General features: G+C 44.1%; 1 protein-coding gene across 1 annotated transcript in view; it reads left to right on the plus strand.

Moving 5' to 3' along the window:
- The window catches only part of EVC2 (EvC ciliary complex subunit 2), a 117,168-nt gene that overhangs the window by 92,314 nt on the left and 12,333 nt on the right, over nucleotides 1–12,521 (plus strand). Inside the window, exons 17-19 of the mRNA XM_083155525.1 lie at nucleotides 955–1,179; nucleotides 8,554–8,744; nucleotides 10,017–10,104. Coding sequence (XP_083011651.1) covers nucleotides 955–1,179; nucleotides 8,554–8,744; nucleotides 10,017–10,104 — 504 coding nt within the window. The remainder of the gene's footprint in view (nucleotides 1–954; nucleotides 1,180–8,553; nucleotides 8,745–10,016; nucleotides 10,105–12,521) is intronic.

Genomic DNA, 12,521 nt, shown 5'->3' on the forward strand with positions numbered 1-12,521 from the left:
CCTGTCCGTCATTTTGGCCCCATTCACTTACCTTTTTATTATGTAATACTTGTAAGGCAGGGCGATACGCTCCACCATGAAACTATCTAGAGGAGGCATGTCCAAACTGTGGCCCTCCAGCTGTTGTGCAACTACACATCCCAGCATGCCTTGCCATAGTTTAAGCATTCCCTAATAGCAAAACTGTGGCAAAGCATGACGGGACTTGTAGTTTCACAACAGCTGAAGGGCCATGGTTTGGACATGCCTAATCTAGAGAATCCTTTAACCTCTTGGGTGGTATGCCCGATGATTTTCCGGGCTCGGCTGCGCTGCCGCAGCGGGCTGTCCCGGAAAATTTCCGGGCATACCACTAATATAGAATAAGTGGGCGCCAGTGGTGTCCAGGTGTGCACCACTGGTGCAGCACCTCTAGAGCCCCCCGTCGCACACTCCAGTGCCCCCCCATCATCTTTGCTCCGGCGTACGCCGGAGCTCCCCTGACCCAGCCGCTATGCCGCCAGCTGCCACTCATTTTATAGCAGCAGTGATGTTGGCGGCAGGCTCGGGTATGTTTGGCGCGGCCTGGGGGGACTCGAGAGTGATCAGGCACCCGAGTCCTCCCTAGCCACCGCGAACATCCTCCAGCCTGCCGCCGACGTCACTACTGAATGTGACAGGCAGCTGGGGGAAGCCGCGACAGGGAAGCTCCAACGTTGCGGAGGTGAGGGGGGACTTTGGGGGCTTCCAACTTCCTGTGGTGTGTTTTCCTGGGGCAGGACAAACCTGCCCCAGCAAAACCCACCATTCAAGGGGTTAATTTTCCTTCCATTCTCAGGGGCAACTCTCTGTGTAATTTTCCATTTTGATCAGAAATATATGTTTGATTGATTCTTACTCATCAATAAAAATTATTAATGAAAAACAAAAAAGTTTTAAACTAAAACATTATTTTATGCTCTTTGTATCTGACAGGCCAGAGGAGAACTGCTTCTGCAGCGAGTACATCGGCTGAAGGCCAGAGAGTATAAATTAGGAGAATATATTGCTTCTATACAGTTCCAGGTTGTTAGTAATAAACTCCGGGCCCTGGAAAGTCACTCGGCACTGCTGCAACTGCAGTCTCTGTTATTGGAGGAGGAGAAGAGCAAGGCTTCCATCACGGCAGAGTATGAACCGCTCCTGCAGGCACTAAATCAGGTAAGAGGGATGGGATTGGCAGCTTGAATGGAAGACCAAGGCTGGATTTTTTTTTTTATGTTTAACAGTTTTTATTGTAAACTGATCTACAGCAAAAAAATATATATATTTTTTATATATTTATATATTTTTCTGTGTGAGCCAACTTTTCCACAAGATTACATACTATTTAGATCAGGGCTGGTCAAACCGAGTGCAAGTGTTTTTAGGGCATCCCCATGAAAATGCTGGGCGTTCCCCTGAGAACGCAGGCAGGTCGAGGCACCCGCCCCCTTTTCCATCTCCGTCAGCAATAAAAGTCAGTTGGGTGACTTTTATAACTGAAGGGTCAAAAAAATAATTTGATGGTTACCATACATCAGGTGGACATCAGCCAACTAGTTGGCTGGTTGTAATGACAATCTGGTAGTGTGTAGGGGCAAACGATAATCAGCCGTTCACTCCTACATGCCTAAAAAGGTTAAAAAAACAAACAGTTGTTCCAAAAAGTTTGGTAAATCAGCCATGTTTGTGTAGGGGGAAAGTATCCTCCAGCTAAATGATAAATACAAGGTCCATCTCACCATAACTACGGAACCCTATCAGTGGCGGAGATAAAGAAGAGGATCAAGAGCAGCAGTGGCAGTAGTCCATCACTGCTGCTACATGTCAGACTTACGGTCACCCCAACCAGCACCTGCGATCATTGCGCCACCCTCACCGTCCTGTTAGCATCCGGAGTTATCATGCTCACCTCCTTACTGCACCCATGGTTGTTGTTGCAACTCACACACACACACACTGGGGGCAGATGTATTAATCCTGGTAGAGTGATAAAGTATACGGTGATAGCCAATCAACTGCAAACTGTCATTTTTCAAACCCAAGTGCCAGCTTGCAACCCCCTTTCCCCAAAGCAGTTGGCATCGTTCACCATGGTCCTTATGTGCACACGGCTGACCACTAGTTGTCCGTGCTTGCTGCAGGCTGGGTACCATAAAGGTATCATCTGAGCCTCCCTATTGTGCTTCCCCATCTATTACTATAATACAGGGAGGCTTGTGGAACTTCAAGGCCTTGGCTGTCATGGGACATGCTGAGTCACTTCAGCGGCCAGTCACCATATCAGCCTGAGGAACAGCCCAGCTTTTGGAGAAGACCAGATCTTCACTGGCTATAACATATTGGATGCTGAATATCAGCAATCTGGGCATACCACTGTGGAAAGACCCTGAGGGTATGCTGTGCGGAAAGACTAAGAAGTTGGCCCAGTGGGCATCTTGGAAGCTGCTATACCAATGTCCCCCCATGCGGTGCTCCACCTCTTTGACGTTGAGGTGTGTGTGTATATGGATGTATGCATACTACAAATACAAGTGCCATCTATTACTATAATACAGGGAGGCTTGTGGAACTTCAAGGCCTTGGCTGTCATGGGACATGCTGAGTCACTTCAGCGGCCAGTCACCATATCAGCCTGAGGAACAGCCCAGCTTTTGGAGAAGACCAGATCTTCACTGGCTATAACATATTGGATGCTGAATATCAGCAATCTGGGCATACCACTGTGGAAAGACCCTGAGGGTATGCGGTGCTCCACCTCTTTGACGTTGAGGTGTGTGTGTATATGGATGTATGCATACTACAATTACAAGTGCCAGATACAAGTGCCAACTAGTTGGCTGGTTGTAATGACAATCTGGTAGTGTGTAGGGGCAAACGATAATCAGCCGTTCACTCCTACATGCCTAAAAAGGTTAAAAAAAAAACAGTTGTTCCAAAAAGTTTGGTAAATCAGCCATGTTTGTGTAGGGAGAAAGTATCCTCCAGCTAAATGATAAATACAAGGTCCATCTCACCATAACTACGGGAACCCTATCAGTGGCGGAGATAAAGAAGAGGATCAAGAGCAGCAGTGGCAGTCCATCACTGCTGCTACATGTCAGACTTAAGGTCACCCCAACCAGCACCTGCGATCATTGCGCCACCCTCACCGTCCTGTTAGCATCCGGAGTTATCATGCTCACCTCCATACTGCACCCATGGTTGTTGTTGCAACTCACACACACTCACACACTGGGGGCAGATGTATTAATCCTGGTAGAGTGATAAAGTATACGGTGATAGCCAATCAACTGCAAACTGTCATTTTTCAAACCCAAGTGCCAGCTTGCAACCCCCTTTCCCCAAAGCAGTTGGCATCGTTCACCATGGTCCTTATGTGCACACGGCTGACCACTAGTTGTCCGTGCTTGCTGCAGGCTGGGTACCATAAAGGTATAATCTGAGCCTCCCTATTGTGCTTCCCCATCTATTACTATAATACAGGGAGGCTTGTGGAACTTCAAGGCTTTGGCTGTCATGGGACATGCTGAGTCACTTCAGCGGCCAGTCACCATATCAGCCTGAGGAACAGCCCAGCTTTTGGAGAAGACCAGATCTTCACTGGCTATAACATATTGGATGCTGAATATCAGCAATCTGGGCATACCACTGTGGAAAGACCCTGAGGGTATGCTGTGCGGAAAGACTAAGAAGTTGGCCCAGTGGACATCTTGGAAGCTGCTATACCAATGTCCCCCCATGCGGTGCTCCACCTCTTTGACGTTGAGGTGTGTGTGTATATGGATGTATGCATACTACAATTACAAGTGCCAGATTGCCATTGCAGTAGTTAACTGTAGATTTGAAATAAAAATAACCTAGCTCAGTGGTCTCCAACCTGTAGCTCGCGAGCTACCGGTAGCTCACGGACATAATTTGGGTAGCTCACCTACCTTCAGTACTGCGGAGACAGTTAGGAGGAAGTGATCCAGTGTCAATGTCCTAGAACAGACAGGTCTCTGGAGACCCACAAATATTACCACCACCAGTGGGAGACCGCAGCACAGCTGACACTCTACAGTGGAGGTAAGCGGGAAGGTAAATGGAAATAACTGCATGATGGAGAGGGGATACACAGAAGAGCCTCCACGCTGCAGGCGGTGGTCAGATCAACATGTTGGGCCAAGGGCTGGAAATTGCTCAGATAGGTACGCAGACCTCTTGAGAAACTACTCGATTTTTTTATTTTAGTCTCTCTTCGGAGTTTAATTTCTCTTAAGTAGCTCACACCCCAATTAAGGTTGGCGACCACTGACCCAGCTTTATTGACTTTTTATTTTTTTTTAAATATTCATCACAAGTTGGCTGGTCTGAAGAAAAAGTTGGTTAGGTGTGCAGTGGTGTTTTTAATTGGATAGACAAGTCAAATGGTTGGTCAGTTGGATGGTTGGAGGAAAGATGGTCTGATGTATGATCAGCATTAGTATATAGGCCCCTCCACTTTCTCTACTCCACTCCATACACTGCTATTAAATAGTAATGGGGAGAGCTAATAAAGGTTGCAGAGCGATAGATTCTTTTGAAACCCTAAATTCATTCTGATTTGTCACCGATCGCCAGATTTAATGCTTTCTATTTTCCTAGTACTCCAGTGATGGTATCTCCCAGCAGTGCCCTTTTGGGCACATTCCCAAAACCTTGTCTACATGTTACTGTAGAAAGTTGGTATTCCCTATAGAGCAAACAATACAACGTTCATTTTTAAGCTTGTACTTTGAATATGTCTATGAATGGATGCGGAGCACAATTCCTTCTTCCAGGTAGCTTGCAGGTTACCAGATTTATAAATATCCCTAAATAGGTTTCTGTTCCCTGAATTCCTGTTCCTGATTTATGCAGACCAGGATCGGGCAGCCTGCGGAACTGCCAGGCTTATAGGGCATGCTGGGTCTGTATTCGCTCAGCACCTGGCGATCCACAGGTTGCCCAAGCCTAATCTATAGTAAGAAGATTAATGAGGCCTAAAAACTACTTAGTATTCTTGGCATGCTATAGGAAGCAACACGGGGAGTCTGCTTCAGAGCAACCGTAGCTCCGGCTTTTCTGGATGTAAATGAGTCCGACTTCATAGAGCAGCTACAGCCCGGCACAGGTTTTTTGGGTAATCAGTCATGCAAAATGCACAGGTGCCAAGATTTCAGAAGGAAACGGAAAGTTTAACTTGATTACTTGTTGCCTTGATGGCATCCATCCATTCCTGTCTCCTCCCATTATATGAAAGCAATTGATATTATACTAGCATCTTGTGTGTATGTGCAATGCAGGCTGCTCCTTGCTTGTGTCAGGTCCTGTCTCCGTCTGCTCTGTTCTGTCTGTCACCAAGATTGTACCGTGTCAGCCTCCCATCTCAATTGCGTTGTCAATCTGTTGTGTTCTGCCCTAGAAATGAAAACGGAGAGCTCATTCAGTGCATAAGTGACTTTCCATCTTCCATCTCTCGCTCTCTCATTGCTGCTAATACTCTCTGTGCATTTACTGTCTCTTTCACAAACTGTCTCCAATTTCGCAGTTGGAATGGGATTCACAAAGCAAAATATGTCTGATCCATTTCTCCTTCAGTGAAGATTTCAGAAACCAGTAAATCAATGCATTTCCCAGCTGAAAACTCAGTGTATCCTTGTGTTGCAGCAGAGGAGCTGCGGCCAATTTTAAGTTCTGTTTTGTGTTCTTTTTGTCATTAAAGTACAACATTTTTCATGTATTTCATTGGTTTATTTTTAAAACCGGTTCAGCTTTATTGTGCAGGGTTTCCGGTTCTACTGGGAATAAGAAAACTATAAAACATTATTATTTGTGTTTTGATTATTTTTATAACAAAAGGAGGGGTAACTTTACTAAAGCTTCTAGAAATGAAAAGTGGTGATGTTACCCATATCAGATTCTGGCCGGTATTCAATAACGGACACTCTTTCGGCCTTGCGGATATAGCAGCCGTGGCGTTTCCCAAAGCAGTGAAGGCAGATTGCGACAAAACAGATCCGACTTTAAAACAACTCTTGCCGGAAACGGCCGTTAATTGACGAATTTGCTGCCGTTTTTGCCGACACGCCCGCTTTCTGACACAGGTCAGCCGGAACATTGAATTCCAACTATCAAGTTACAGTCGAGCTAATGTACAAAAAAATAGTAGCGCTAAATAAAGTAAAAGCAATATCACATTTATTATATAAAATGCACAGATAAAAATGAATGGGTTAATAAAACAAATGCACCAGCACCTATGAATGATAGTTGCCTAGGGATAGGGTCCATTCCTATATATGTCGCCTGTTTCCGGAAAAGGGGGAGTATCTCTTCAAGTAAGATGTAAATGATATTTACCGCAGGTAGTCCCAAATGTGGTTCTTTAATCCTTACTTAGGATGGCATTGAAGCAAGTCCAACAGATGGTTTTTTTGAGGGTATTTCCTCAGGACTCCATATAAACGGTCTGTTTGAAGAGTGTAGCAATCCGGTGGCGGCTGGTCTGGATCCCAAAAGATGGTGGGTGGCAGAGTTGGCAAAGTTGGCTGGCAATAGGTAGCTGGTGCAAGGTGCCTGACGCGTTTCGCTGCATATAGGAGCAGCTTTATCATAGGCAACTATCATTCATAGGTGCTGGTGCATTTGTTTTATTAACCCATTCATTTTTATCTGTGCATTTTATATAATAAATGTGATATTGCTTTTACTTTATTTAGCGCTACTATTTTTTTGTACATTTCCTATCTATCCTAGGGGGACTCTCAATCCCCCTCATTAGTAGCTGCTTCACATCTCAGCCCATCACAGCGCCCATTTAGGTTGTTATACAACCCTTCCTGTGTTTTTACAGTCGAGCTAAGCCTGTTGGGATGTCCCGACAGTCGGAATCCTTAATTAAATACCCCCCTCTCTCTATTATTTCTCTATTCCATGCATGTCCAAATCATGCCTTGCCACAGTTTTTCTATTAGGGAATTCTAAAAGTATGGCAAGGCATGCTGGGATGTGTAGTTTCATAACAGCTGGAGGGCCATAGTTTGGACATGCCTGGTCTATTCCATCCTTAAAATGCTAGACAGAACCTGATTGGTTAATATGGGCAAAATCACCGGTTTTCATTTTTAGAAGCTTTTTAGAATTTCCCCTGAGTTTCTCACACTATTTAATTGATATCATCTTCAGTATCCTTAAAATAGTGGATAATAATTCACAAAAAGAGTGTATATAATGTTTTGAGAGATATTAATGGCTTACGCTACATCCTTCCTTTAGAGTTGGCCCTATCGCCATATCTGGGGCTATAGTTTTGCACATGTTCCCCGAAATGCATGTGTACCAAAACTTGCTGGCGCTATATAAATAAATGTGAAAAAAAAAAATAAGATACTCTACGTACATAGGGTTCATTCTAGCACCCGCCATCTTTGAAAACCCATGCAGTTCCTCTTCCCTGCCTGGGGTGTCGCTCTCTGTTGTGGTGTTTCTAGCACAGGTCTGGTTTGCATATCAGTGCTGATGTACAGACCACACTGTGCTAGAAGCACTACAGCAGACAGCGACACCCTAAGTAGGGAAGAGGAACTGCATGGGTTTTCAAAGATAGCGGGTGCTAGAATGAACACTACATATGTAGAGTATCTTAGTTATTTTTTCACATTTATATATATAGCGCCAGCATAATCTGTTGCCCTTTAATACAGTGAAGTGGAATATACTGTAAGTTAGCAAGCATAAAATAAGTTCGGTAATGGCACCCTCATTTTTTTTTAGCCTTTCCGAGCTCAGGGTCTGCGTTGTTGAATGCAGACTTCCTGAGCCCGACAGTGTGGTTCCGATGGTCCATCTGAGTAAGCCGAAGGCAACAACTGATAGTCATGATGGCGATTCGATACTCCGTCTTCTGACACGGTTGCCAGGGGGGATCCTAACGTTGGAATCTCGACAGCCGGTGCTCCGACAGGGGGGATCCCGACTCACAGGTCTATTATCCCTTGTGGGGGTCCATGGCCCCCATAGAGGGAGAATAGAACCTGTGGCGAGCGTAACGAACCACCGTGCCCGCAAGGAGCACCGACAGTCGGGATACTGACCGGCGGGATCTCCCTGTCGGCGCGCCATACCACATCCTTCTGACACTGCTACAGTTTGCTTGCAGCTGTGCAATACCGACCAGATCAGAACCAGGCCTTACAAGTGGAGTTTGTAAACAGTAGGTGTGACACTGTATATCAAATAGTGCATAGGTTCTCAAACTCGTTCCTCAGCACACAGTTCATGTTTTCCAGATCTCCTCGAAGAATCACAAGAGATAGATTTACCACTACTAGTGGATCTTTTAAAATGTGTCAGTGAGTAATGACTACACCTGTGCACCCTGCTAAGTGACCTTTAATAATGTGAGCCGTCCAGGGTCCTGACGGTTGAGTTTGAGAACCACTAAAATAGTGTATGTATAGTCTATGTAAGTTGCAGAGGTTTCATTGTTCTCCTTCACATTCAATATAAGATATTTTTGAAAAACATACAATTTTTTCTCTCCACAAATAGGAAGTAAGAGAGATGGATCGGAAATTGGAAAACTGGATACAGAAGGAGACCGTCATCAATAAAATGAAGGAGGAGGATAAACGCCAGGTGGTTGTGGATGTGTCTGGTGAAGAGGAGAGCTTGCCTGTCTCAGCGACCCTTCGCGAGGCCCTAAACAGGCGGAAATCCTTAATAAATCTCTACAGAGACAGGTAAAGAGGAGCCATATAGAAGTCAGCATGGGGATTACATAGAAATGACTTGACCATTCACAATGCTTACATACTGTATGTTACACAAAATCTAAGTGAAAATGACATTTTTGTATGCATTTAATTCTATTGACACACAAGGGGGGGTTTATCAAACCTTTTAAAAAGGACAAGTGGAGTTATTTCCAATAGCAACAAATCAGCATAATTTCCTAGAAGGTACTATTTATTTATTTATTTATTTATTTACAGTTTCTTATATAGCGCAGCAGATTCCGTTTCACTTTACAATTGTAGACAGTGATAGAACTGGGTAACAACAGACAGACTTGGAGGTTAGAGGGCCCTGCTGCAAGCTTACAATCTATAGGGATATAGGAGGGAAACACAAGGACAGGCATCAGTAATAGCATAGCAGTCCCACCAAGTTACAAGTCCAGAAGAAAAGCTATATGATACATTAGTGCCTTAGAGGGTTATGTGAGTGGACTTAAATACAGTCTTATAGGCTTGCCTGAAGAGCTGAGTTTTCAGGGAACGCTTGAAAGTTTGGAGGCTGGTGGAGAGTCTTATTGTGCGTGGAAGGGCATTCCATAGGGTGGGATCAGCTCTAGATAACTTATAGCTTGAATCTGATTGCTTGCTTTGGGTAACACCTGTACCAGATTTTGTCTTGTACAACAATCCATGCTTAGTGGCTACTGTGACCATAACACCAGTGTTACTGTAACGGGCTGGTGTTTGCACACACACAGTCCATTGGGGAAGGGGACAGAGTTGAGCACCTGCACAAATTTCCCTTTCTGCTCTTGAGGATACAAATGATACAAATGATACAAATGATATTGGATGAATTATTGCCAGGTAATACGTTTAATAATTGCACTTATGGCTGAAATGACTCATTGAAGATGAATTAGTCATACTTGATCTGTTTACTTTAGCCCAGAGGTAGCCAACTCCAGTCCTCGAGAGCTACCAACATTTCATGTTTTCCAGACCACCTAGCTGGGGCACAGATGCACTCGTTACTCACTGACAAATTACAAAAGATCCACAGCTAGAGATACTTACTTAACTTGTGATTCTGCGAGGAGACCTGGAAAATGTTAACTCTTGGTAGCTCTCGAGGACTGGAGTTGGCTACCCCATTGTTACTGAAAAACAGGCACATTCTTCTTTTTAGAAATTTCAAACCGTCGACTAAACTGACGGGCCAATAATGGACAATAAATCTGAGGATCATCTTAATTTTAATTCTGCTTGCTCTAGAATGCAGAGGGAACAAATGGAGTATGCGCTGGTGGAAGATCAAGAGGAGAAAGCCCAAATGGACACAGCCCTAAGAATATACAACCAGGTACTCCATACATAGCACCTCTCTATTAGAAAATCACAAGTTCTAAAACATTAGGGTTCTAAGGATAAGAAACGACCTCTTTATGCCATGACAAATACATTTTACATACTAAAATACAGTGTAAAAGTAGGCCATGTGTTTAGCCACCAAACAACTACACTAGATTGATTCAGAAGTTTGAAACCACTATGGCGGAGATGTACCAAGCAACATGACAGTTAGGAGCTGTGTGGCTGGTACCTTAACTCTCTCCACTTTATCACTCTCCAATGCTTAGTACATCTTCCCCTAAATGTAGTACACTTTGTAGACAAAAGTGATTGGACGCTGACAACAAATAGATCAACGGCATGTTATTGTGGTCCGTACTTTGTAGGCCTTCACGTGAGGTGATTACTGCAGTAACCCTTCTTGGCAACCCGTCCCCAAGTTCCTGGACAACAGCAGGTAGTATGTTCTGCCATTTTGCCTTAAGTTCAGTGACCAACCTGAAGAAGGTCAAGTTGGTCTAGAATGCACCTGTCCCAGTTGTTCTCAATGTGGTTAAGATCTGGACTCTCATCTGTCTAGTCCATCCAGGTTTATGAGTATAACAGTCAAGTGTTGCTCACAAAGTGGCATTGTCTCCCTAATAATGTCATTTGTTGTTTCCATCGAACTGCCACAATGGCAATCGCCAAACCCAAACACGATCATCTGATCTGAAAAGTGTAATCGTGAGTTGGTACACCATAACACAGGCCACCATTGTTTTACTGTCCAGTGTTTGCATTCTTTACACCCTCCTAAGAGCTCGGCTGCATTTTTCTTTGTGATTAGAGGTTTATGAGAAGCTGCTCTCCCATAATAACCAAGTGTTTGGGCCTTCCTATGAAGGGTTCTTGTCTAAACCGATACTTTAGTGACCATTTGGAACTCATGTGCAATGGTATGCATGGGACACAACCCCTGTGGTTGCAGTTTAGAGTGGTCTTCTAGTGTGAGATGCACTCCTGCAAGGACCTTTCTTTTTCCAAGCATTAATGACAAGACACCGTGCCTTGATTAATTTCATACCTTCTCAGACACGTGTCCACTACAGGAATACAGCATTTCGCTTACGCAGCAGTGTCCAATGTCCTTTTCCCCTTTAAGATGCTACCAATATGTTCAATGATCTTCTCTCCAGCGTACACACTGACAATTCTGTTAGTCTTTCTGAGATGTCATGGCAAGACTGAACTTACTTTCCCAAAGCTACACATCTTTCACATCTCACCATCCCTTCTTAGATCTCAACTCTATCATTCTCCTGTATCGTTCTCCACCAAATCAGTTCCATACTATGTCCAGCCAGACTCTACCTCAGGTACAGATGTATTATCTTGAAAGGCTTGATATTGCCCGAAATTAACAATTACAAGTTACGAAGCTATGGAAAGAGTTATGTGGATGTCGTTATAACTGGTCTATTTAACTGGTCTATTTACCAAGTACCTAAAAATCAGCTATATAACTGCCATGTTACAGGCTGTGTTTGAAAAATGTCAGGAGTTGGTTGGCTGATATTTCATCACTTTCCACTTGATCACTTTTTCAAGGCTTAGTACATCTGGTCCTTAGTCTGAAAAAGATACAACTCTTTTCAAGAGCCTTCCCCCAATCTATTCTACTCACACTGAGACATTGGGCCTGGTTTTATAGGTTCACCCATTTTGCATTTGCAACTTCAGTTTCAGATGCAGCGGACTTGCGTAAATAAGTGGACTCTGTGTTGTGTATGTCCACTGAAAGCATCTCAGATCCACCGCTGGCGTACTAAAGACACAACATCGGCAACTATAGTGTCTCAGAATGTCCGTCTTAACTAAGACTGCCAACTGCGAAGAAGCACAGGGTGGTCACATGTCTGCATTTCTGTAGCCACCTCCCATTGCCTCCCGTCAAACAGTCACTACCTGTAACTTGCTTTGGGCCAGATGTACTAAGCTTCAAAAGTGATAAAATGGAGTGTGATAAACAACCAACCAATCAGCTCCTGCCTGACATTTTTCAAACACAATCTGTGACATGGAAGGTAGGAGCTGATTGGCTGGCTGTTTATCACTCTCCATTTTACCACTTAGGGCCAGATGCACCAAAATCCCAATGTGAGTAAATCCTCACTGCACCTGCCGTGGGCAGTGTTGCTGTGAGGCATCTGCAGTGGCCACAAATCACTCCACTGCTCCAGACCCTCGGTATTGACCCCAACTTTTAATCCTCTGAATCTCCCCTTCTAGCACCACTCATTGGAATAGTATAAAGTTATATTAAGAGTACAGTAATTCAGCAGATCAAACAGAAACAAAGATATTACAGTATTTGCAATGTTGGTTACAGATCGCTACGCTAATAGTAAATTGTAAATGTGTAATGCATCTAAATTGCTAAACAAA

This window comes from Crinia signifera, chromosome 1 (assembly GCF_055691185.1).
Source record: "Crinia signifera chromosome 1, ASM5569118v1, whole genome shotgun sequence".
In the NCBI taxonomy this organism is placed as follows: Eukaryota; Metazoa; Chordata; class Amphibia; order Anura; family Myobatrachidae; genus Crinia; species Crinia signifera.